The 25,768-nt window shown below is 45.5% G+C and overlaps 1 protein-coding gene across 1 annotated transcript in view; it reads left to right on the plus strand.

The window, feature by feature from the left end:
• The window catches only part of ANKS1B (ankyrin repeat and sterile alpha motif domain containing 1B), a 578,800-nt gene that overhangs the window by 63,767 nt on the left and 489,265 nt on the right, over positions 1-25,768 (plus strand). The window contains exons 6-8 of the mRNA XM_084810203.1: positions 1,039-1,140; positions 10,411-10,527; positions 12,302-12,477. Coding sequence (XP_084666329.1) covers positions 1,039-1,140; positions 10,411-10,527; positions 12,302-12,477 — 395 coding nt within the window. The remainder of the gene's footprint in view (positions 1-1,038; positions 1,141-10,410; positions 10,528-12,301; positions 12,478-25,768) is intronic.

Here is a 25,768-nt window from a genome sequence, read left to right on the forward strand (position 1 = left end):
GATGGAGTTGATACAGCGCTGTCCGGCTCACAGCTGACACCTGAGCCTCCATGGACAGCTGGGAGTCCAAAATGACCCCCAGGCTGCGGACCTGGTCTTTCAAGGATAGCCGTACCCCATTCAACACCAGGTCAACATCCCCCAGCCTCTTCTTGTCTCCCACCAAAAGTACCTCGGTCTTGTCAGGGTTCAGCTTCAGCTTATTCCTCCCCATCCAGCCACTTACCGTCTCCAGACATTTGGACAGGGATTCTACGGCCAACCTTGGTGAAGATTTGAACGAGAGGTAGAGCTGCATGTCATCCGCATATTGATGACACTGCACCCCAAAGCTCCTGATGATAGCCCCCAGCGGCTTCACATAGATGTTAAATAGCATCGGGGAGAGGATGGAACCCTGTGGCACCCCACAAGTAAGTGGCCACGGGTCCAAAACCTTCTCTCCCAGTGCTACCCTCTGGTACCTGCCGGAGAGGAAGGACCGGAACCACCGGATTACGGTGTCCCCAATTCCCAACCCCTCCAGGCGGTCCAGGAGGATACCGTGGTCAACGGTATCAAAAGCCGCTGAGAGGTCGAGGAGAACAAGGAAGGAGCATTCACTCCTATCCAGAGCCCTCCTCATATCATCTACCAAGGCGACCAAGGCCGTTTCTGTCCCATGCCCAGGCCTGAAGCCTGACTGAAATGGGTCTAGATAGTCAGCTTCTTCCAAGTGTGCCTTCAACTGCACCGCCACCACCCGCTCAATCACCTTGCCCAAAAATGGCAGATTTGAGACTGGGCGAAAGTTGTTCAGAACTTGAGGATCCAAGGAGGGCTTCTTTAAGAGCGGTCTTATCACTGTCTCCTTGAGGCTTTTATATAGTCTCTCTCTGTCTCCCTGCTGGTGACCTCCTCTCTACCAGAGGACTTTGTCCACCACATTCCACCCTCCTTCAGCCAGCAGATGTGGGGGTTAGGATTGTGCTGTTAAGTACATAGCACATCATATTTTTATAGTGCTGTTACATAGTACATCATATTTTTCTATTTCAGGAATTGATGCAAACATAAAGGACAGTTTAGGTAGAACTGTTTTAGATATTCTTAAAGAGCATCCATCACAGCAATCACTCCAAATTGCTGCATTACTTCAAGGTAAGCTATTAACACAAATAATGTAAGAGATACCATTTAATTCATGCATATAAACTATATAATATTTATTTTATTTTCATTCTCGTTGTTTTCATATTACATATCTAAACATGATTGTCTAAACATGCCTTTGCCCATTTTTTCACCACCTCCATTTATACTGTGACATCAAAATGGGGAAGTGTATACCTAGTGTATATCTAGGTAAAGCTTGGCCTCTGTCAGGGTGGAAACTGAGCCCAGAGAGCCTCAGAGCAGTTCGGATTTTGAGGAGGAACAGCTATCCATGAGAGAGGGGCCAGCTCATCCCTCACAGGCTCAGCACCTGGCAGAGATTCCTCCTGCCAGCATTCCAGAGATAGATAGTGACCTGGGTAGTGAGGGAATGCGGGAGGGGGGCTTCTTAGATGGTTGACGCAGATGCAAAGAGCGACGAGTGATGAAGGGCGCAGAAAGGAGGCGTAGCGCCCGTTTGGCGCGCAAGCAAGGGATGCCTCCCATGGACCCAAGGGAAAGAGGGAGGATCTCTCCCTAGCCCATAAGTTCTGGGTCTTCAAGTGACTCTCTTTCAAACAGGGATCAACTGACTACTTGAAACTTAGGCTACCCTGCTGTTCCTTGCTTAGTCGCTGGTGATTAGCATCTGAAAGAGTAATTAAGTTGTAAAAAGATTAAAGCTTTGAAAATAAATCCTTTCGTCTGTGTCTTGAGTTGGCTATTGAAATCTACTGGGAGAAGCCGCCAGAGCGCTCCTGACAGCCTCCCCCACTCCTAGTTTCCCAAAATCTTCACCTCTGCAAAAGGGTTGATTCTGTTTCTTTCTGGAGGTGGGTGTTTGAATGTCTAAGAATTTTTCAGGGGTGTGTGTGTGAGACTTAGGGCACAATCCTATGGGGATAGGTGGCCGCCTCCGAACTTGGAGGTGACCGCCTATCCAATGCAGGGCAGGAGAAGCACAGAGGGGATCATTCCATCCACGCTTCTCCTGCCCTGCATTTGTTGCTCCACAGCCAATTTCGGCTGTCTAGCTGAGGGAAGGCAGAGCTGGGGAGGAGGCTGCCGGACGACACATAGGGTGCCCTGCTTTGACCGCTCTGCGCTCCTCTTGAGCACGGAGCATGGGGCTGTTCTGCGCGGCCTGCGAGGCAGCGCAGAATGTGGGGAAGGTTGGTTCTCCAGGAACCGACCTTGGTGTGGGCTCTGAGGTCGGTTCCCGGAAAACCACATATCCTATGGCCGTCTAGCCACTGACTAGCAGCCATAGGATTGCTCCCTTAATTAATTGATATGCAGGCGATGGGATGTGCATGATACAGCACTCCAAAACAAAACAAATGACAACCAGTAGGGCATCCAGATTTTAAATTTATAGATTTAAAAATTTAAAATGTATTGATTTTTAAAATATGAAATGTTTCAGTATAAAACACCAGCTTCAGTCACAAATAAGAGTATGCTACAATACCACTTATAAGCTGAGCCTAAACCAATATTGCTATTCTTGCCAGCCACCTGTAATTTTACCAGCTCAAGGATGCCTTCTACCTCCCCCTCCTCATCTGACTCAGAATCCATTTCCATGTCTTCTTGGGGTGCGTCTGCAGAGGTACTGGGCCCAATCCCTGCAGGAAGTCAGGAGGCACATCTCCTTGTGAGAGCACCTGGGTGGGCCTCCCACCACAAATCTTTAGCAGCTAGAGAGCCAGTGTGGTGTAGTGACTAGAGTGTTAGACTGGGCGTCGGGAGATCCAGGTTCTAGTCGCCACTCGGCCATGGAAGCTCACTGGGTGACTTTGGGCCAGTCACAGACTCTCAGCCCAACCCACCTCGCAGGGTTGTTGTGAGGATAAAATGGAGGAGGAGGAGGAGGATTATGTATGCTGCCTTGGGTTCCTGAAGGAGGAAAAAAGGAGGGATATAAATGTAATTAATAAATAAATAATAAATAACAGATTTAGAAGGTTCTGAATAATGCTCTGTGAAGGCACAGCACCCATATGTAGGTATACACATATTGCCACTTGAAGAACCATATTTGTTTCTCCTGAGAGATAAATTTATTGAACTAAATAATTAGCAATCCCACTTTTTCAGAAGCTGCCTTATAAAAGTTTTCCCACTTTTCACTACTTTGATATTTTTATAGAATCTATTTTTATAGAATCTAAAACTGACATGGGCAACATATGGTCTTGGAGCCTCTTTCTATCTATTAATGTACATGGAATTGCCACATATTCAAGGCATTCTTCAAACACAGAACTTGATTTGAAGAACAGCTACAGTTAATATATGATTTCTATCTCATTAGTCTGTGGAATTCAGTAGCTCATTCCAGCTGAGCCTTACTATATGCCACCCATGGCTGCATTTCCTAGCATTTTTTTGTCTTGAAAGAAGACAGCTGTTTCACTAATCACAATGTATGTGTTAACTCTTCCGTTTTATTTCTTGCATATTCTCGAATTGCTTGTTTGTCAGCTGAGATTCTAATCATTTCAAAAGGATGTGTAATCTAGCAGATGTATCACTTTCCCCAGAGCCTAATTTTTTAAATTAGAAGGAAATTTCATTAATATTTTTTTAAGGGTGGTATTTAAATCTGGATAATTTTAGTGGAAGCAGTACATCCTACTATATGCACCTTGCCTCATACTGCTTGTGCATAATTGTTATGACAAAGTCAAGTAGGCAGAGCTGTGGTTGCATGGTTTTTGCTGTGTCTTGTGTGATACACGTAGTTACGCCTTTGCTCTAAAAGTGAACATGAAAAAATAGGTAACGCAATGTGATAAACTGGGGCAAACTGGACGGTACAGTGTTATTGTCTGGGCTGCCACAGAGTCTCAAAACATATTCAAACTCAATTAGCTGCCTCCAGCACGGTTACTTGAATCTGGCCTGCAGATGTCTATAGGTGCCCATATAAAACCCCCACAATTAACTCTAATAATATCTGGCAGCAATAGGTAAAACAGTAGCATAGATGGGCTGTGAATGATCCCAAGGCAAATAATATAGTTAAAAGGTAAAATGGAATTTATTTAAGGAAATAAGACTTTACATTGCACTTTTAGTAAAAAGGAAGAAAAAAATCCAAAGTGTCCAAAAAGTATGCAAGTATGATCCTCCTCCCAAATGGTATGTCTCCCTCTCTTAGTGGTAATCTTGCTATTCATCTCATCATAATTCACCTCTCCATGAGGCTTCTTCCCTCCTACTACTGTTGTTCTTGGTACCTACCTTCCTTTTGGGATCATAGAAGCTCCTGGGTCTGGTATGCTCCTCCTCCTGCCACAATCCATGGTCATATGAATATCTGTGGCTAGGAAAAATCTGTCCATTTGAAACACTACCTCAGATCACCCTATTTTGAGCCTATTATGAATCAAAGTGACACCAGCCCCAATGTCAACAGCATCCCACACTACTGAATCCTTACCAGTCACTGTGAGTGAGTCTTCTGGCTGTACAAAGGTTACTACATGTCTGTTGTCAGCTCCACTTTTGTTTCCTCCCATCCACTAACTTCCAGTATTGATCCCTCCAGTTTTTATAATGGCTGCTCATCTGATTTGGAATGCAGTCCTGCCTCCTGATTCAGGCGCCTCATCAGTACTGAGAAATGGCACCTCATTGGTTCTGATTCTTATGCCACTCACCATGCTACTCATCATTCCTTCAATACCAACACTCTCCTTTTTACTCGGTATGGTACCAGCCTTTTCATCAGCACAATCCACCTCTTTGGTAGCACTACTCCTCCTACTGCCTACCACAGCTTCTAGGATGGTCTTGACCTCCACCTTGGTCTGTGTTAAGAGTACTGATGTATTCTGTTAAGACTACTGAGGTGTCAAGGTCTATGTCTCTGACCCCAGGTTGTCCACCTCAGATGTGGTGTCCAGTTCTTCCACTGATAATAGTGTAGTGGGAAGCAAAACCCTATTTTCTCTGTGAAAAACATCAAACTCTATGTAGAACGACTTCTGCATCTGACCAAGGGCCTGGTGATTTGCTGCAGTTTGGGACCATTTGGAGGTCCTTTGCAGCACATGACATCGTGGCCAATCTGCAGCCTCCCCAGAGTTTGCAGAGTACTTTTACTCCTCTTTTTAAAAAAATTCAGCTCCCCTGTGGTTCAGTTGCTGTGTGCCCATTCTTCCGCTTTAAATTCAGTATGATCAGGTATTCCTAGTGGTGTGTCTTTCACCTAGCTGTGGCCTTGGTAACCTAGGTAACCAGGGCAACTAGCCTGCCTTTCCAACTCATCAAAGCACTAAAGCACTCTTCCATGCCTTCAGAATCACGCTGTACTTCCTTTTTGCCGGTGGAAGTAACTAGCCTCCATTTCCCAGTCCATCCCCCTTAAGAGCCTTCTCCGATGCTTGTATAATTTTGCTTCTCTGATGCTTGTGTTACTTCACTGCTTCTCTGCATGGAGGGAAAGGGCTGGCTGGAGTTGCCTCCCTCTGCTAGCACTGCTCCTCCTGCTACCGACAGCCTCCTCTCCTCCCTCTCCTCCGTTTCCTTTAGTTTTCACTATATTGCCATATTGATACAGTGAAATACCAGGGCTGCAGGCTCCTGTTCCCGGCTGCCTCCTCTCACTAGATAGCTAGTACTTGAAATAGCATATGGCTTTGATTTTCTCAATGTGAAAAAGACATTACAGATTCTCAGTGGGGGGAAAGCAGGCAACAGAGGCTGCAGACTAAGAATGGGTGAAACAGCTAGATCACTGTATTTACTCCCTAGAAGTGTACTACTGGGGTTTTATGATGCATCAGCCAGTGAAGCAAGGGCTACTGGGAGGCTGCACCTCCTGCCTGCTGGGAAGAACATCATTGCAAGGAGGAGACCAACCTGGTCCTATACATCGGCCAGAGAGGGAGGAGCTGCAGGGGGCTCGCTCCACCCCTCCCTGCTAGAAAGATCACACAGCTTTTGGTCGACCCCGAAAGGCATGTAACTTCGGTGAACCACTCAGGGGAGCCAGAAGGGAGCAGAGGGTTTGGGTTGTAGTTTTTAAAAATTGTTGGTGGGTGGTGGGCTTTGGGGTTGTGTTTGTGATTATAGGGGTGGGGTGCCCACCTGATAGGTGAAAGTGAAGGAAGCATGTGTCCACCTGGTGGAGGCAGTGGGGAGAGTCCTGGGGGCCAGAACATGCCGAGGCTGGGCAGCAGATGCTGACGGAGTGCTAGAGGCAGGCCATGCCAGGTAAGGGGAACAGGGGAGAGATGCATAACATCTGTCCCCTGTTTGGGGCCTGTCCAGAGCCGAAGGATGGCTGGGGGTTGCGTGACTCTATTCTCTGTCATTTGTCTGCTGCTGTGTAATGCCAGGTCCGTTGCCCATAAAATGTCTCTCTTCCATGACATGATCCTGGATGAGGGTGTGGACCTGGCATGTATTACAGAGACCTGGCTAGATGAGGCCACTGCTCCCATTCTTGCAGTCATTTGCCCGGCTGGATTTTCATATGCACAACAGCCGAGGGCTGGGGGTCAGGGAGGGGGAGTGGCCGTTATCTACCGAGAGTCAGTGGTCCTCACCAGCCTCCCTCTCCGGGAGACCAGGGTTGCTGATTGCACGTACTGGAGGTTGGGCCCAAAAGGCAGTCTGGGGATTCTGCTCGTGTACTGTCCACCCTGCTGCATGACAGACACCCTGGCTGAGGTGCTTGAGGTGGTCTCTGATGTATGTGTGCAGTCCCCTAACTTGTTGGTGTTGGGGGACTTCAATATCTATTCAGAGGCCATCCTTGTGGGGGTGCCTCAGGACTTCATGGAGCAAGCTGGGTACTCATTTTACCGACCTCGGAAGGATGAAGGGCTGAGTCGACCTGAGCCGGCTACCTGAAAACCAGCTTCCGCTGGGATCGAACTCAGGTCGTGGGGAAGAGTTTTGGTTGCATACAGCCGCCTTACCACTCTGCACCACACGGGGCCCAAATGCAAACAGGAGTATAATTCTTTCGAAGATTTCACAATTTCCCAAGCTAGCATTTGCATTCAAAAGTGCGATCTTGTGCAAGTGTTTACTTACACAAAATGCACATTTCCCCCTAAAAACTTCATTTTCACGCTTTAGCCTATGAGGGAAAAGTGCACATTTGGGATGCATGCCTGGAAAATTGTATATTTTTTGTGTTAAAAAATGTGCACTTTTCCTGTTTGGGAAAAAAAGGTGTTCATGTTCAGGTGATAATGAGGCGAGATAAGCATCAAGGTGGAAAATGAATAATAGAATCATAGAATAGTAGGGTTGGAAGGGGCCTTCAAGGCCATCGAGTCCAACCCCCTGCTCAGTGCAGGAATTCAAGTCAGAGCAACCCTGACAGATGGCTGTCCAGCCTCGTCTTGAATGCCTCCAGTGTGGGAGAGCCCACCACCTCCCTAGGTAATTGGTCCCATTGTCGTATTGCTCTAATAGTCAGGAAGTTTTTCCTGATGTTCAGCTGGAATCTTGCTTCCTGTCACTTAAGCCCATGACTCCGTGTCCTGCACTCTGGGATGATCGAGAAGAGATCCCGGCCTTCCTCTCTGTGACAACCTTTCAAGTACTTGAAGAGCGCGATCCTATCTCCCCTCAGTCTTCTCTTCTCGAGGCTAAACATGCTCAGTTCTTCCAGTCTGTCTTCATAGGGCTTCGTTTCCAGTCCCCTGATCATCTTTGTTGCCCTCCTCTGAACCCTCTCCAATTTGTCTGCATCCGTCTTAAAATGTGGTGCCCAGAACTGGACACAGTACTCCAGATGAGGCCTAACCAGTGCTGAGTAGAGGGGAACTAGTACTTCCCAGGATTTGGAAGCTATGCTTCTATTAATTCAGCCCAAAATAGCATTTGCCTTTTTTGCAGCCACATCACATTGTTGGCTCATATTCAGCTTGTGATCGACAACAATTCCAAGATCCTTCTGGCTTGTAGTGTTGTTGAGCCATGTATCCCCCATCTTGTAACTGCGCATTTGGTTTCTTTTTCTTAGGTGCAGAACTTGGCATTTATCCCTATTAAATTTCATTCTGTTGTTTTCTGCCCAGCGCTCCAGTCTATCAAGATCACTTTGAATTTTGTTTCTGTCTTCCAAAATATCGGCTATCCTGCCCAATTTTCGGTCATCTGCAAATTTTTCAGCGTTCCCTGCACCTCCTCCTCCAAGTCATTAATAAAAATATTGAAGAGCACTGGGCCCAGGACTGATCCCTGCGGTACCCCGCTCGTTACCTCTCCCCAGTTTGAGAAGATCCCATTGATAAGCACTCTTTGAGTCCAATTCTGTAGCCAACTGTGGATCCAGCAGATTGTTTCATCTAGCCCACTTTGAGCTAGTTTGCTCATCAGGATATCATGGGGCACTTTGTTGAAAGCTTTGCTGAAGTCGAGGTATGTTATGTCCACCGCATTCCCACAGTCCACAACGGAGGTTACTTGATCAAAAAATGAGATCAGATTTGTCTGGCAGGATTTGTTTTTGACAAACCCGTGTTGGCTTCGAGTAATCACTGCATTGTTTTCAAGGTGCTCACAGGTGGAATGCTTTATCATGTGCTCCAGAATGTTCCCAGGGATTGATGTTTGACTAGTCTGTAGTTCCCAGGTTGCTCCTTTTTTACCCTTTTTGAAGATAGGGACAACATTAGCCCTCCTCCAGTCATCTGGCACTTCACCCGTCCCCTATGATTTCTCAAAGAGAATAGGCAGTGGTTCTGAGAATTCTTCTGCCAGTTCCTTTATTACTGTAGGATGTAGTTCATCTGGCCCTGAAGATTTGAACTCATTCAAAGTAATTAGGTGTTCCTTGACCATATGCCTATCAATCTCAAGTGGCAATCCTGCCCCGTCAGCCTGTTCTTCACCTTTGCCAGGGGCCTCATAGACCCTCTTTTGGGAGAAGACTGAGCCAAAGTAGGAACTGAGCATTTCTGCCTTTTCCTTGTCATCCGTTATCATTTTGCCATCCTTATTTAATAGCTGAACCACCATTTCTTTCCTCTGTCTTTTACTATGCACGTAGCTGAAGAAAGCTTTTTTGTTGCTTTCGGCATCCCTCCCTAACCTCAGCTTGTTCTCAGTTTTAGCCTTCCTGACGCCATCCCTGCAATACTGTGCTACCTGCCTGTACTCTTCCTTTGTTGCTTGGCCTTCTTTCCACTTCCTATATGTGTCCTTTTTTGTTTTGAGGTCATCTCTAAGCTTCTTGTGAAGCTACATTGAAGAACTTTGATGAGCTCAAACATTGCTTGCTCTCCATCCCTAGTTAGACTTGATGAGTCAAAAGTTTATTCTACTGCCATCTCTCACTTTACATTGTGAATTACAAGACATGTATTTTCTGATACCAGGATTTCCTCTGGGAAAAAGCTTCCAACACCATCTGACAGGTTATTCTCTGTTCTGGACTCACATCTTGGAAACTAGTAGTTTCAGATGTGCCTTCATTGCTTAGAATCTTGATTTTACTGTTAATCTATCTATGATGTATTTTTTATCCCATACAGGTGTTAAAAATATTGCATTGTTAGAAACCTGAACAGCAGCATAAATAATTGCAGTAGCAATCTCCAAAATGATGAGCTTCAGAATGGCCTTCAGCTAATGCAGAATAAGGAAGTAAAAAAAAGTGAAGTAGACAATCTAAATATTTTTAAAGGAACATCCCCTATGATATATTAATATTATGAGTTTGCATGCATGTGTTTATACATGCTGCATATCTGCATTCCAGTCCTGGAAGAGGACCCATATCTGCAGCTGGATGTATATGCAGGCCACATTGATAATCATCAGTAGAATAGCGATGTGCATTCTGTCTGGGGCTTCATGTACAACTAGAGCTGGATTGACTCTGATCTTCAGTAGATACCACTACTGCTATATGATTTAACTCTTTAAAACTGCAACACTAAACATGTATGTCTTAGATCATTCATAGTGCTTAGGAAATTCAACTGTATTATAGCATCCATTTTTTCTTCCTAAAATGAGGTTTTGAAATGAGGTCCAGTGCAATTAAAGCTGCAGTTCTTGGCACACTTAAATGGAACTATGTCTCACTTGAACTTGGTGGAATATCTGAGTCAATATACATAGGATTGGGCTTCGTTTCTTATAACAGTCCAATTTAATGCTCTATAATACTCAAAGATACAATGCTCAAAGATATATACACACACACACACATTATGATGATGTATGGGGAAAATCCAAAAATAATTTAATGAATTCAGGTGCTGCAGTTTTCCTTACATTTTTTTTTTTTTACTGCAGATTACATAGAAACAGGAACTGCAGTTGTACCAGAGGAACCCATACAGGAATGCCCAGTGCCAGAGCACTCATCCTGTGTTTTGTCTCCAGTAGTTTCTCCTACACAAACGACAAAAAGTAAATATTTTACTCTCTCTAAACATTTTGCATATTAAAATATGTTAGCGGAATAATGAAAAGCATAGTCATTGTGAAATTTTACTTCTTACCTAGACTAAAAGATCTGGAGTTACTATGCAACCCAAATATATTGTTCCTTGCTTACTTGGAATAGTTAAGCATGTAAATGTGTTAACCAATAGTGGTTTATGTAATCTTATGAAGTTATTTTAGACTAATCAAATGGTTACTGGTTGTTGAGTATCATGTCTTGTCAGTCCCATCAGAAAGGGGAGCTTCTCCACTTGTCAAAAGTGGGAATTATAGTCTCGTCTTCTTTTTAAACCCCAGTTTAGAAAGAGGATGGAGGGGGATAAAGCACTATTTGGCAAAGCTGGCTACCTGTTTTTCAGTACACTGCAGCTAAATACTTCCTCCATCTAGACAAAATGCACCATGTGCGTAATTTCAGTGGTGACTCTGCTGCAGAAGCACACTCACCGCATAACGCGTCTGCCCTTCTTTTGAAAATCAGCTCAAGACAACCTGTTCTGGTTTAAATGAAAAACTGGATTTTCTGGCAATTCTCCCCCACTTCTTAAAGCTGGGCTGCTTATGTGGTGCTGATTGACAGAGCAAGTTTCAAAGTTTTGAGAGAAAGCTTTATGGAAGCACTAAACCAAACATTAAAATTGGCAAACATATTGGGCACTTAGAAAAACAAAAACAAAAATGAAGTAACAGTCCACCCAAATAATGGGGAATGACTTTTGATCTGGAGGCTTCACTTGTGCTGGCTGAGGTATAAAGATGAGGGAAGCAGAGCTCCCCTAACTGCTCAAAACCCCATATCTGTTCCTCTTTGAATTTACATCTGTCTCCATCATTATAAAAATAATAGGCCAAATGGTTTGCAGAGAAAAACAAGACAAACTGCAAGTATTAAAGGAATATTTCTACATATTTCAAACAAACTATGTGCTCTTCGTCAGGGGTAAATTTTATAATATGGTTCCAGTGAAATGGCTATACAAGTGATCTGAAGTAGACATAATTTTTAACCACTCTTGGAGAAAGAATATTTTAGCAGATTCTGTTCTGAAGGAAAAAGGCCATTTAGGAGAGCCTGAAAGCTAGTGTACTGAAATCCTACTGCTTCATTTTCAGGAACCAATTAACTCCCCTTTTGATCCATATAGTGATGGTGCTCACAGTCCCCAGTATGGAAGTCAGTGGGAGGAATGGTGTCTCTGAAGTTTCTTTGCTTATCTACAAGTGAAACCAACCCAGCCATCCTTGTATAGGTAACTGGAATTAGGGAAAAAGAATAGTGTGTTTAATCAGGACAGACAGTAACTCATTTTCATGTTGGATTTCTGGAGACTTAACCCCCAGAAAGCACACTGAAAATAGATCTAAAATTCAATATATAAATTAGAAGTAATATCCAAGCCGTTTCTGTGTTTCCACTACCACTAACCATCAGGTATAAGAGATGATGTCTCAAAGCATTGTACAGAATGCCTTTTCCTCACCATTGACTAATAATATTGAGCCACTAAACATCTAGCATCAGAAAAATAGTCTTTTCCATTCATTTTATAGGGATAAAATAAAGAGGTCCTAAGAGGAAGAGGATCTAGATTAGGGAGAAGAAAGAGGAGATAGACTATCAAGTTGCCAGCTCAAATCTGTTTTTCGGATTAGACCATGCTTAGCAGATATTTTACATCCCATTTGGACATATTTTCTTTGGCTTACTATTCTGACTAATGTTTTGCTTTTCATAAAGGTGAAGCTGTGACTGGGGAATTATCAAAACTATTGGATGAAATCAAAATGTGCCAAGAGAAAGATTATTCTTTGGAAGAGCTGTGCCATGCAGTATCAGACCATTATGTGGACAATGTTAGCAAAGTATCAGAAGAAGAACCAGTGATGAATGGAAGCCAAGCTAAATCTGATGGAGTAAGTAAGATGGAACGTAGTTTAGCATCTGGCAATTAACCACAATATTTAGTTTTGTCTCATATATTATTTATTCAGAGATTTATATCATCCAACACTTAAGATGGCTTACAATATGATAACTAAACCATATAATAAATAAAAACAAAAATATCTAATTTTTAATTTTAAAAAAGTTCTTCAAAGAGTATTGCAGACCTTGGGCATATCCAATGGTGCCTGTGAAGGGGTCCATGAAAGCTTATGCCAGAATCAATTTGTTAGTCTTTAAGGTTCCACAAGTGTTTTTGTTGTTTTTGCTGCAACAGACTAACATGGCTATCCCTCTGGAAATATATAACTTCCCAAAAAGATAAGAACTTCCCAAATAGATAAATAGTTGAGCCAACCTCATAAATTTCCTTTACCTTCCAGATTCCTACCTCCTCCCACAGCACCAAGCATGTTGGGGGGTGAGCATGGGTCTAGAAATTTTGGCCAGTCTTAACTGGGATATCTCACTAAGCTTGGGAGCTACAAGGAGCACTTCCAAGGACTAGTGTAACTGCAGGGGCAAGTCCCTGCCACCCTTCTCCAGCTCCAAGCTAAGTAGATGGGGCAAAGCAGCGGCAAGCATGTTTGTGAAAGTGTGGGCATGAGTGTTCCGAGATCCTCATGTGCAGATGTATGAGGGTGCCATCCACTGCTTTATACAAATTTATTTAGATTGGTAAAGATTCTGAAATTGTGTGTGTGTTTGAGAGAGAGAGAGAGAGAGAGAGAGAGAGAGAGCGGTGGCAGGAGGATTAAGTTTAAGCAGTAGGTAATATTTCTGAATTTTATTTTAAATGTTGTGCTCCACTGCATGCCTTTTTAAAGAGCTTGGGTGGCTTTCATAAAGCCAAAAACTGCAATAAAATAACAATACATTACAATGCAATTGAACTAAACCACAATAAAACATCTGAACTATCACATAAATAAAGTCACAATACTAAATCTGAAACAGCAGCAGATAATGTAGCAGCAGCAAATAAAATTGTCTGAAAAAGATAGCAACAAGTCATTTTCAAGCTTGCCAATCAATCAAAAGCATTATCACCCAAGGCCTGTTGGAAGGTTTTATCCTTTTTTTAAAAAATAAAAAACTGAGCTAGCTGAGAAATACTGTCCAGCATTTATTATACAGCTGACACTGCACAAGATGTTGTTTCACTGTTATTGGGGCAGTATGACAAGAAATGCTGGACACAGGAATGCCCTATCTGTGCAGATGGTAAGGGGGAGTGTACAGTTAAGGGAGCTATTTATAAAATTGAGTGTTTGGAATGTAGCTCCTTTTATGTTGGTAAAACTGGAAGACTTCTTCTAAAAAGATATAAGGAGCACTTGGCTGATATTCAGCATAATGAAACACATGCTAGACCTTGGTCCCTTCGTATGAAGGAGAAACATGCATGTAGAGCAACTTTAGCGAAGATCTCTGTGCTAGTAGTTGAATGGAGCCTCCAAAGAGAAAGATTAAAGAAGCAATCTTGATAGATAAGCTGAAACCTGTTATCAGTGTAAAGGATGAGATAAAACACGCAATGATGTGTAGTAATGTGGCTTGATTGGCGGTTGAATACAGGTGCTGATTGTTAACCCATACACACACACACACACACACACACTGTAAAGCTATAAAAAAATTTAAATGTTAAGTCTATAAAATGTATAAACTGGGAGCGCTACTGGTGGTCATTTGTTTTGTTTTGAAGTGCTGTATCATGTGCATTGCATTGCCTGCATATCAATTGATTTGGAGTACAGTATGAGAAATATTTTATTGTTCATTAAGATATTCGTATTTCCTGAATTTTTCCTGTTATTTACTTAATTATATATCAACAAAGCAATCCTAAAGCCACCTAAATACTAGATGAGGTACCACTGGATGAGGCAGAAGTGCTGCTTTGCTAGGGAGAGGTGCTCCACTGGTGGTATGTCACTTCCATCCCAGAGGCCTACCAGTATGCCCATGGAAAGCTCCACAAGCATAGATATACTGTTGATGGTGTTCCTGCTAGTGTAGGGTCTGAAAGGAGACATTCTGGGGACGTGCTGGGGGAGTTCTTGGAAGCCATGTGTCCTATGTTACAGAGAACAGTCCTCTATTTGAAAAGATGACAGGACAGTCTTCTATTTGAAGGGCAGTCCAATGCAAGTCCAGTCTAAAGATAAAGCATTGTAAGAAGGGAGAGCAGGGGCCTTGAAGTTGAAGATGAAGACACCTAGTAAACTTTAATTCATAACAATACAATTCTGTTTGCCTGGAATAAACTGAGTATTGTTAAATTCCCGTGCTGGAAAACTGGCTACATTCAACCAGGGATTTCACTCTTGAAATATTATTCTTTGTTGTGAAGTTGAAGATTTTTTTCTTTGCATACTTTACTATTTAAGTAAAGTTGTCATTCTTCTTCGTGGTCTCTGTACATCACACATATGGGCTCTGCACTTGCGCAGAGCCTCGATTTGGGAAACTTCTATAGTTGAGGAGTTTTGGCAGGAATCCTTCCCCTATCATCTCAGTGTGCATGTCCCTAGCAGTTTCCTGCTTATTCCCTCAGTTCTCTTTTGACCGCCTTGTCTGAGAACTTCTCCTGCATTGAGTTCATCTGGAAGTTATTTTTTCACAAAAAGCTGAGGTTTATTCTTTCTGTCTCTCTTATATTTCTGTCTTTACCTTTGTTTTATTTTGTTTGTCTTTGGCTTTTTGCAGGCCTGCAATCAGCCTTAAGGGGCATATGGCCCTCAAGTCCCTGTTTAGAAAGTGTGGCTGTTGCAGGAGCGAACTACCACCATCAGACAGGCACTCCTTGTGCCTCTTCTCCCTTGGCAAAGGCCACGTTGTTGAGGCTTGTCCTCATTGCCAGTCATTCTCTAAAAATGCCAGGTGAAATGGTTCTGATCAGCTGAAAGCCATGGTTTGGAAGAAAGTGCTCAAGGTGGTTGTGGACGCACCAATAGCCCAAGGCTTTATCCCCCTCAGCTATTCCAACATCGCTGCAGCCTGTACAAGTGTTGGGGGTTGTTTCCCCTTAGCGTCCTGCACAAACATTGAGTACGAGTAAACCCCCTACACCAGGAAGGGTGCTGACACTTTAATTAGCCAAAAAGCTTACTAAAAAAGCGAAAACAGCTGAACAAGGAGTGCAGTCTTCAGAAATAAAGAAGAGTTAAGAAGTGAACAGGCTCGCCTCAGGATTGAACCAGACTGTACTCCCCACCTTGGGATCAGTCTAGGTTGCCAACTCAGACAGTTGCCACTGCTGCCCCAGTGAGGCCTCAGGATCGGCTGGCATCCTGGTACTGAAGGCAATATCCACTGATCCGCCAGTGCTTCTTTTGCCAATCCCTATGGCATCCTGACCTCTAGATTGGATCTGATCCCGATCACGTCAACACTGGAGGGTGCGATCTGGGATTTCTCCCCCCCCCCGAACCTCCGTCTCTGCCACCTTGTCTACATCATTCTCTGAGGAGTGATGTCTTCTGAGATGTTGCAAACACTGCAACGTTCAGACCACTGAACAGGCTGCCACTCCACTGACTACAGAAAGATCTCCAATGTCGGGCACAGAAAGCTATGAGTTTGACTCCACTTTGGTCTCATCACACCATCCATCTTTGCCCTCGCCAGATGCGGCGGTTAGATCTCAGGATACAATGTCACCATTGGAGGATCTTGGACAGGTCTGTGATCAGATACTAAGAGTAGCGCAATCACTGGGGCTTGCCACCCAACAAGCTGCTCCTCCAGTTTTTGACTCTCTCAACACGGAGCCATCACGATCTGTGGCTTTTCCCTCTCCCTGCATTGTGAGATACTATTAAATAGTTGTGGAAGGCCCCCTCCACTATGCATCTCACGTCTAAGTAGCAGGAGGGGATGCAGAATTCCTTTTTAACCACCTTGCCCCAAATTCAATTGTGGTCAAGGCGGCCCAGGGAAAATCTTGCCGAGTCCACTCTTCACTGCTTGACAAAGAAGTCCGGCGCCTTGACTTCCTCAGAAGGAGGATGTATTCCTCAGCTGCCCCTGGCTTGAAGGTCTCTAATTACCAGGCAGTCACAGATGATAGATAACAGGCTATCATCTGTTCCTATGGGACAAGGTGGGAGAGTTGTTGGAACGCCTCCCAGAGGACAAGAAAGGCGTAGCCTGTGTCATCCAAAATGAGGTGATGAAGCCTTCCAGCCAACAGATAAACACCTTCAGACATCATAGAATAGTAGGGCTGGAAGGGGCCTATAAGACCATCGAATCCAAACCCAAGGTGGACTATGATGCCAAACTCCTGGTTAGCTCCATCACCCTCTGCAAACATGCATTGCCCCACTCGGCAGGACTTTCACAGGAGGCTCGGTCCTAAATAGAGGACCTCCCCTTTGACAGTCAAGGTTTATTCAATGCCAAGACAGATGAAGCACTTGACTCTGTCCAGAAGGCCAGAACCACAGCCCTTAAGATGGGGTTTCAGCAATAGCCCCCAGCACTATGGCACCGCTGGTGATTTAGACCTACTGTGGTCCTGTACCAGGACACAACCTCCAGTGTTCAGCCACAGCAGCCTCACGAGCAACCTGCTCAGCATCAGAAGACTTATTTGGCTTCAAAATACCCTTCATTCTGACAAAAAGGTGACAGAGGAAGTAGCCAGAGCCTTTGACTGTGTCCCCCTTTCTCTTCATCAGCTCCCCATCTTTGGCCCTGTTCTGTCCCATTTTCTATCCATCTGGACCAACATCATCATGGACTCCTGGGTCCTGTCCATTGTAAGGAAGGGCTACAGAATCAAGTTCAATATCCCCCTTCTACTTGGAGCATGAGAGTAACGGCTCCATTGCCTGTTCTCCACCAAGAGGTTGATACACTTCTCAAGAAAGGTGCTATCATACGCGTTCCATGTTCACATGTCTATGATGGGTTTGTCAGGGTGGACACTGAGCCCATGGAGTCCCAGAGTACTTCTGATTCTGAGGAAGAGCAGTCGCTCCTGGAAGAGGAGCGCGCTCCTCTTTCCCAGGGCCAACAGCTGACGAAGATTCCTCCCACCAGCATTCCTAGCTTAGAAAGCAGTCCAGGGAGTGACCGAGCGCAGATAGCAGACTTGGTGGATGCGCGACGCCGACGCAGAGAGCGGCGCCAGATGGAGGGCGTGGAAAAGAGGCGTAGTGCCCGGTTGGCGCGCAAACAATGGCTGCGCCCAGAGGATTCAAGGGAAAAGGGGAGGTACTCTCCCTAGTCCTTAAGTTCAGGGGTCTGCCAGTAATTCCCTTTCAAACGGGGACCAACTGTTCCAACTTAGGGCATAGGTACTGTGCTGCTCAGATCCAGTTGCAAACGGTATAGTTGTTAAGTTGTAAAAGAAGAATAAAGCTTTGAAAGGAATCCCTTTGTCTGTGTCTGGACTTGGCTACTGGATTAGACTGAGAGAGGCTTCCAAGGAGCCCTTGACAGGGTTCTACTTGAGGTACTTCATGGTATCGAAGAAAGATGGAGGGCTCCAACCTATCCTGGACCTGCGAGGGTTAAGCCTGTACATCTCACCCAGGAAGTTCTGCATGGTTTCTCTAGCATCTGTCCTTCCTCTTGTCTCCCAAGGAGATTGGGTTGCCTCTATTGACCTCAAGGACACTTACTTTCACATCGCCATAGAGGAGTCATACCAGTGTTAACTCCACATTGTCATCAGTACCGATGTCTACCAGTTCTGGGTGCAACCCTTTGGCCTAGCCACTGTCCCAAGATTATTCACCAAGTGCATGGCGGTGGTTTGTTCTCAGGTTTACATGCACGGAGTCAAGGTGTTCCTGTACATAGACGATTGGTCATTGGTGGCGTCAATACAGAATCTGCTTCTTTGGTTGATAGAGGTAACCTGAAATCTCCTTCAGTGCCTGGGATTCTGTATCTGCTTAGAGAAGGCCCACCTACAGCCTACTCAAAGCCTTCAGTTTATTGGGACACTGCTGGGATCCTGTTCAGACCAGGCTTTTCTTCCTCAAGATCGAGTGAAGTTTCTGACTTTGTTGGCAGTGGAATTCATCCTTTGTAAGTCTTCCTCAGGGTTCAAAGTCCAGTGTCTCCTGGGCCTAATGGCCTCAGTGATGACTGCTGTCTTTTACACTCATCTGCATATGAAGCCTCTCATATGCAATTTTGATACCGAGTGGGATGCCCATTGGACCAGGCTGTGGCTTCCACAGAATATCAAGAGACTACCTAGGATGGTGGACAGCGCCAGCCAGCCTGTCAAGGGGCATGCCCTTGCTTCAACTTTCTCCATCCTGTATCTCAGGTTGGGGAGCTCATTGCTCAGGCCTCACAGCCTAGGGTTGGCCATGGAGACGAAACAGCACATCAACCCCTTGGAGCTCAGGGCAGTCGACAGCTCTTTGGGCATTTGAGCTGGACCTGGTGGAAAGACTGGTCCAGGTCACATTGGACAACATGATGGTGGTCACATACTTGAACAAACAAGGGGGTACGAGATCATTTCCACTCCTCTCCCTGACACTCAAGATTTTTCAATGGTGTTCCCCTCATCTGATTAGATTGGTCGCAATCCATGTTGTTGGAGTGGACAATGTCTTGGCCGACCAACTCAGTCAGACCAAGCTAACCTCCCATGAGTGGGAGTTGGAAGATTGGTCCTGAGGACACTTTTTCAGTGCTGGAGCACACCAGAGGTGGATCTCTTTGCCACACAGCACAATGCTGTTTACCAAGCCCTTTGCAGCTAGGCAGGCCACTGTATGGGTTTGTTGGGAGATGCTTCCATTCTCACATGAATGAGAGGGGTGTACTACCTTTCCCCTCCATTCCCACTGATTACAAGGGTCCTGGCAAAGATTGGTACAGACTGTACCAAGTGCAAACTTGTAACCCTGTGGTGGCCTCGCCAGCCCTGGTTCGCCTCACTGGTCAGAATGGTGCAAGATCAATACTGTTGTCTCCCATCACATCCATCCTCATCAGAGAGGATGGCAGAATCTGGCACCTAGACCTGACACCTCTATGCTTGACAGCATGGAAGATTGGCTGACAGAGACTGAACCGGTCCTGGCATCAGTACAGGAGATCCTCGATGCTGCCCATAAGCCATCTACGCAGCGTTTCTGTTCCAGAAAATGGACTGTCTTTTCTGCTTTTGCCTGTTCTCATGGCTTTCGCCCACTCCAGTGCTCCTTGCATCAGATCCTCCAGTTCTTTCTCTCTCTATTTGAGAAAGGATTGAAACTGTTGACTCTCCGAGTCTGTCTCTCTGCTGTCTCTGCTTTTCACCCTCCTGTAGAGGGTTTTTCTGTTTTCTCACATCCGACAGTGAAGAGGTTTCTGAAGGGGATTAAGAATTTGGCGCCCCCAGTTCATTCTGTGGTACTGAGCTGGAGCCTTTCTGTGGTATTAAGGTGCTCTCATCCAAGCTCTTTAAAACATTGGCAACTACAAACTTATGCCTCCTTTCTTGGAAGGTGGCATTTTTGGTGGCTATCACATCCATGTGCTATGCTAGTGAACTCTGTGCACTCAAAGTAGGTCAGTCTTACCTAACCTTTCATCGGGATAAAGTGGTCCTCAGACCTGACTCCACTTTCTTATCTAAAGTTGTGTCAGGTTTCATGTAAACCAGAACATTATTCTGCCTTCTTTCTCTGCTTCCCCATCTACAACTCTGGAGTTGACCTTGCATATGCTTGATGTGTGCTGCGCTTTGGCCTTCTACAAGTCGAGGACTGAGTAGTTCCGACTATCGTCTCGCCTCTTCTTCTACTATGGGGGCACGTGGAAAGGCCGGCCTCTCTCGACTCAGTGCTTCACTTCCTCAGTTATCAAGATTACTGAGCTATTGTATAAGCTGGCTGGACTCAAACAGTCTGTCTCAGTCCAAGCTCACTCTACTAATGTGGAGCAACATTGATTGTATTCAACAGAGGGGTTGCCATCCCTGAACTGTGCCGCCTTTCAACCTGGTTGACATTGTCTGTCTTTGTTAGATACCACAGACTGGATGCTCGGGCTAGAGCTGACTCTGTTTTTGGTTGTGTCATCCTTTCTTCTGTAATGTAATAGGACACCAACCCACCACCTTGTAAGTTAGCTTGCTACTCACCCATATGTGTGATGCACAGAGACCATGAAGAAGAGAGACAGGTTGCTACCTGTAACTGTACTTCTTCAAGTGGTCATCTATGCATTCACACAACCCACCCACCGTAAACTCTTCAGTGTCATACTCGAGTTTGATGTTGGGTACCAAAGGTATTTCTTCTCAGTTATGAGGCTACAGTGTTGGTCTCAAGGAATTGAGGGAATAAGCGGGAACCTGCTAGGGACATGCACACTGGGACAGTGGGGGAAGTTCCCACCAAAACTCCTGAGCTATAGATGTTTCCTGAATCGAGGTTCCACACAGGCGCAGAGCCCATATGTGTGAATGCACAGATGACCACTCGAAAAACTACAGTTACAGGTAGCAACCTATCTTTTCTCATGTACTACATTGCAGTGAATTGTGGTCTTGGTAAAACAGAAGCCACATGTATTCAGAGTTTGAAAATCAATAGAACTACCTCACAACTGGGCACCTTTGAGCACAGAATGGAACTGCAAGACAGATATATTAGCTCATAATAGAGATTTGGTCCAGGATAGTTATGCTCAGATTAGGATTACTGAAGCACAACCCTAAGAATCTGTAAGAGCTGATAATAATAATGGCTGAAAGCACTAAACGTAAGCAAAAATAAAACAGTAGAAACTATAGGGTAAGAACAGTGTAAATTAATAGGTTCACAGAAGAAGTGTTCAGAGTTGTTTGAGATGAAGAAAAAATAGGTCTTTGAAGTCTACTGTGCACAGCCTACATATATTTCCTACCAGAGAATCAACTGGCTTTCATAATGAGAGAACGTTTTAAAGTCATATTTGACAAGCAGTTTTTACATTATGGTATGTCAATAGAAGGCTGAGGCAGTCCGATTATTGTTTAAATATCTATTTTCCAATAGATGGCAGTCTGGTTCAGTAGTTTAAAGAATAGCATCAGCCAAGCCATTCTACAGGAGGATCTATAAAGAAAATTAGATATTAGGAAAATTTAAGGGGCAGTACCTTATCAATATTTTAAGTTTCAAAGGGAAACTTTCAAATCTTCCTTTTGGGGGCAGAGTGCTTGATAGGGCAATGGCAGAGCAATACTAAGCATTCTTAAATTAAACCTAGTATCTGGATGCATTTCAGTGTAATATCCTGCTCAGATTTGGGGCAAAAGGAACCTTGATTACCCTGTTAGATGACCTGTACCAGGACAGAGAGAGAGGATATATGTGAGCCTGCTACATTTCCTGGATCTCTTAGCAGCTTTCAATACCTTCAACCATGGTGTCCTTTTAGACCACCATCCTGGGTTGTGGGTTTAAGGCACTGTACAGTCGTAGCTCTCTTCTTTTCTAGAGGGTAGATGCTAAAGGATGGTGCTGGGAGACTACTGTCATTCCTTTGGGAATTGTCCTGTAAGGTTCCTCAGGATTCACTGTTGTCTGTCATGCTTTTAAACATCTACATGGAACAACTGAGTGAAATTATCAGGGATATGGCATATGGTGTTATCAGTATACATATTCCATTAACAAAAAAGCTTTCCTTTTAAAATGTCGTCTTAAAGGTTTTCTATGTTCACTCAAGCTTCGAAATGCCAGGAAATGGCTACCTTTAAGGGCCACGTCCTTAACAGGTACATTATTTATGCAAATGGGGTATGGTATAATATGGTGCTGTACAGTATCTATGTTGTGGTTAGTTCTGCTTCATCACTGTCTTGGAGCTGGATGGCTGTCAGTGGCAGAGTGGTGGACCTAAGTCCCAGATTTATCTGTTCACTGGGACAGATACATGGAGTCTATGAAACTGAAGCTATCATGTGACTGAAGGGACCGTTCCATGGTACAAATACCCAGTTGGCAAGCAATATCATCCAGCATAGACTGATAGAGTTGGAAGGGACTGTAAAAGTCACCTAGTTCATTCATTCATTCATTCATTTCATTTCTATACCGCCCAATAGCCGAAGCTCTCTGGGCGGTTCACAAAAATTAAAACCAAACAACACACAGTAAAACAATTTAAAATATATAGAACATTAAAACCACAATATAACAATACAACCACAATAAAACCTAGCAGCAGTACAGGAGTTTAAAATACAGATTTAAAACAACAAAGATAAAAATTTAGAAAGCGAAAATGCTAAAATGCCTGGGAAAATAAAAAGGTCTTCACCTGGCGCCGAAAGGAGTACAATGTAGGCGCCAGGCGAACCTCACTAGGGAGCTCATTCCAGAGCCGGGGTGCCACAACAGAAAAAGCCCTCCTCCTAGTAGCCACCCGCCTCACTTCCTTTGGCAGGGGCTCACGGAGAAGGGCCGCTGATGATATCTTAAGGTCCGGGCAGGCACATATGGGAGGAGGCGATCCTTCAGGTAACCTGGCCCCAAGCTGTTAAGGGCTTTAAATGTTAACACCAGCACTTTGAATCGGGCCCGGAAATGGACTGGCAGCCAGTGCAGCTGGAAAAGTACTGGCGTAATATAAGCTCGCAGGCCAGTCCCTGTTAATAATCTTGCTGCCCTATTTTGGACCAGCTGAAGTTTCCGGACCGTTTTCAAAGGCAGCCCCACTTATAACGCATTGCAGTAATCCAGATGAGAAGTTATCAGAGCATGGATAACTGTAGCTAGGCTATCTCTGTCCAGATAAGGGCGTAGTTGGTATACCAGCCTAAGCTGATAAAAAGTGCTCCGTGCCATTGAGTTCACCTGTGCCTCAAGTGACAGTTCTGGATCCAAGAGCACCCCCAAACTACGAACCTGATCCTTTAGAGGGAGTGCAACCCCCTCCAGAACAGGTTGAATATCACCTAGCCGGGCAGACGAACCACCCACTAACAGTACCTCCATCTTGTCTGGATTGAGTTTCAGTTTATTAGCCCTCATCCAGTCCATTACCGTGCCCAGGCACTGATTCAGAACAGCCACTGCCTCACCTGGTTTTGATAAGAAATAGAGGTAGAGCTGGGTGTCATCCGCATATTGATGGCACCTCAGCCCACACCTCCGGATAACCTCCCCCAGCGGTTTCATGTTGATGTTAAACAGCATGGGGGATAAAATAGAGCCCTGTGGAACCCCATGGCACAATTGCCATGGCACAGAGCAATAATCCCCCAGCACCACCTTCTGGAATTGGCCATCCAAGTAGGAGCAGAACCACTGTAGTGCAGTGCCTCCAACTCCCAACCCAGACAACCTGTCCAGAAGGATACCATGGTCGATGGTATCGAAAGCCGCTGAGAGGTCCAGGAGAATCAACAGGGTCACACTCCCCCTGCCCTTCTCCCGGCAGAGGTCATCCCACAGGGCGACCAAGGCAGTTTCCGTTCCAAAACCAGGCCTGAAGCCCGATTGAAATGGATCTAGATAATCCGTTTCATTCAACAGTGCCTGGAGCTGTCCTACAACCACCCGCTTAAGCACCTTGCCCAGGAAGGGGATGTTGGCCACTGGCCTATAATTGTTAACATCCTCCAGGTCCAGGTTAGGCTTTTTCAGGAGTGGTCTAATTACTGCCTCTTTTAAAGCGGCAGGCACCACTCCCTCTCTCAAGGAGGAATTTACTACCTCCTGGACCCAGCCAGACAACCCCTCCTTGTTTGATTTAATAAGCCATGAAGGGCAAGGGTCAAGCACACAAGTGGTCGATTGGACTTGGCCAAGCACCTTGTCTGCATCCTCAGGCCTCAGTAACTGAAACTCATCCAATAAAACTGGACCAGACGGTGCTCTGAACGCCTCTACCAATGGAACTGCATTAATGGTGGTGTCCAATTCATGACGAATCTGAGCGACTTTATCCTCAAAGTGCCGCGCAAACTTGTCACAGCGTGCTACCGAGGGTTCCACCATCTCTCTCCCTGGCCCAGAATGTAACAGGCCGCGAACCACTTGGAAAAGCTCCGCTGGACAACACTGAGAAGATGCAATGCTGGTGGAAAAGAACTGCCTCTTTGCCACCCTCACCGCCACAGAGTAGGCTCAATAGTGGGCTCTTACCTGTGTTCGGTCAGACTCAGCACGAGTTTTCCTCCACCTGTGTTCTAGCCGTCTCCCCTCTTGCTTCATTGCCCTCAGCTCAGGTGTATACCAAGGAGCTGGCCGGGCTCTGCTCAGAGGGAGAGGGCACTTGGGCGCGATCGTGTCAACCGCCCGAGTCATCTCTGCATTCCACAGAGCGACCTGGGCTTCGACAGGAGCACCAGCCATACCAGCAGGAAAATCCCCCAGAGCCCTCTGGACTCCATTGGAATCCATTAATCTCCAGGGGCGGACCATTTTAATAGGTCCCCCACCCTTGCAGAGGGGAAAGGCCGCCAGAAGTCTAAACCTCAGCAGGAAGTGATCTGACCATGACAAAGGGACAGATGTTAATTCCTCCACTTTCAGATCACCATCCACCTGCCCAGTCGAGAAAACCAGATCAAGCGTGTGTCCTTTTATATGCGTTGGGCCGATGACATGTTGGGACAGCCCCATGGTTGTCATGGCGGCCATGAAGTCCTGAGCCACCCCGGATACAGCGGCCTCGGCATGGAAGTTGAGATCCCCCAGGACCATCATCCTGGGGGTCCTCAACACCAAGTCCGAGACCACCTCCGTCAGCTCAGGCAGGGAGTCTGATGGGCAGCGGGGTGGGCGGTACACCAACAGAATCCCTAATCTGTCCCGGGTACCCAACACAAGGTACAAACACTCAAGATCTGCACTCGAATGAGCAGGAAGCCTGGAGAGGGAGATTGAATTCCTATAGACCACGGCAACCCCCCCTCCCCGACCCTCAAGTCGGTGTTGGTGCTGCACCGAGTACCCAGGAGGGCACAGCTGGGAGAGAGTGACCCCTCCCAGTTCCCCCACCCAGGTCTCAGTAATACATGCCAGGTCAGCCCCCTCATCCACAATCAAATCATGGATGAGGGAGGTCTTATTTTGGGCCGACCTGGCATTCAGCAGCAGCACCACCAGACCCGAGGGCAGACTGGTAAGGCTGCCAGGAACCATCAGGTTGGGGGAAGAACCAGAAGAGGGGACAGCTGTAAGCTGTCTAGCCCCTCTTCTCCTCAGCTGGCCTGTTAATCCCCCAACGCCATACCTCCCCCTGCCCGTGACCACAGTTATGGTGGCACCTCCCCCACCCCCTGAGTTGCCCAATAGT

The sequence above is a fragment of the Heloderma suspectum genome, chromosome 7 (genome assembly GCF_057233095.1).
Source record: "Heloderma suspectum isolate Gila_16-S chromosome 7, 16-S_ref, whole genome shotgun sequence".
NCBI lineage: Eukaryota > Metazoa > Chordata > Lepidosauria > Squamata > Helodermatidae > Heloderma > Heloderma suspectum.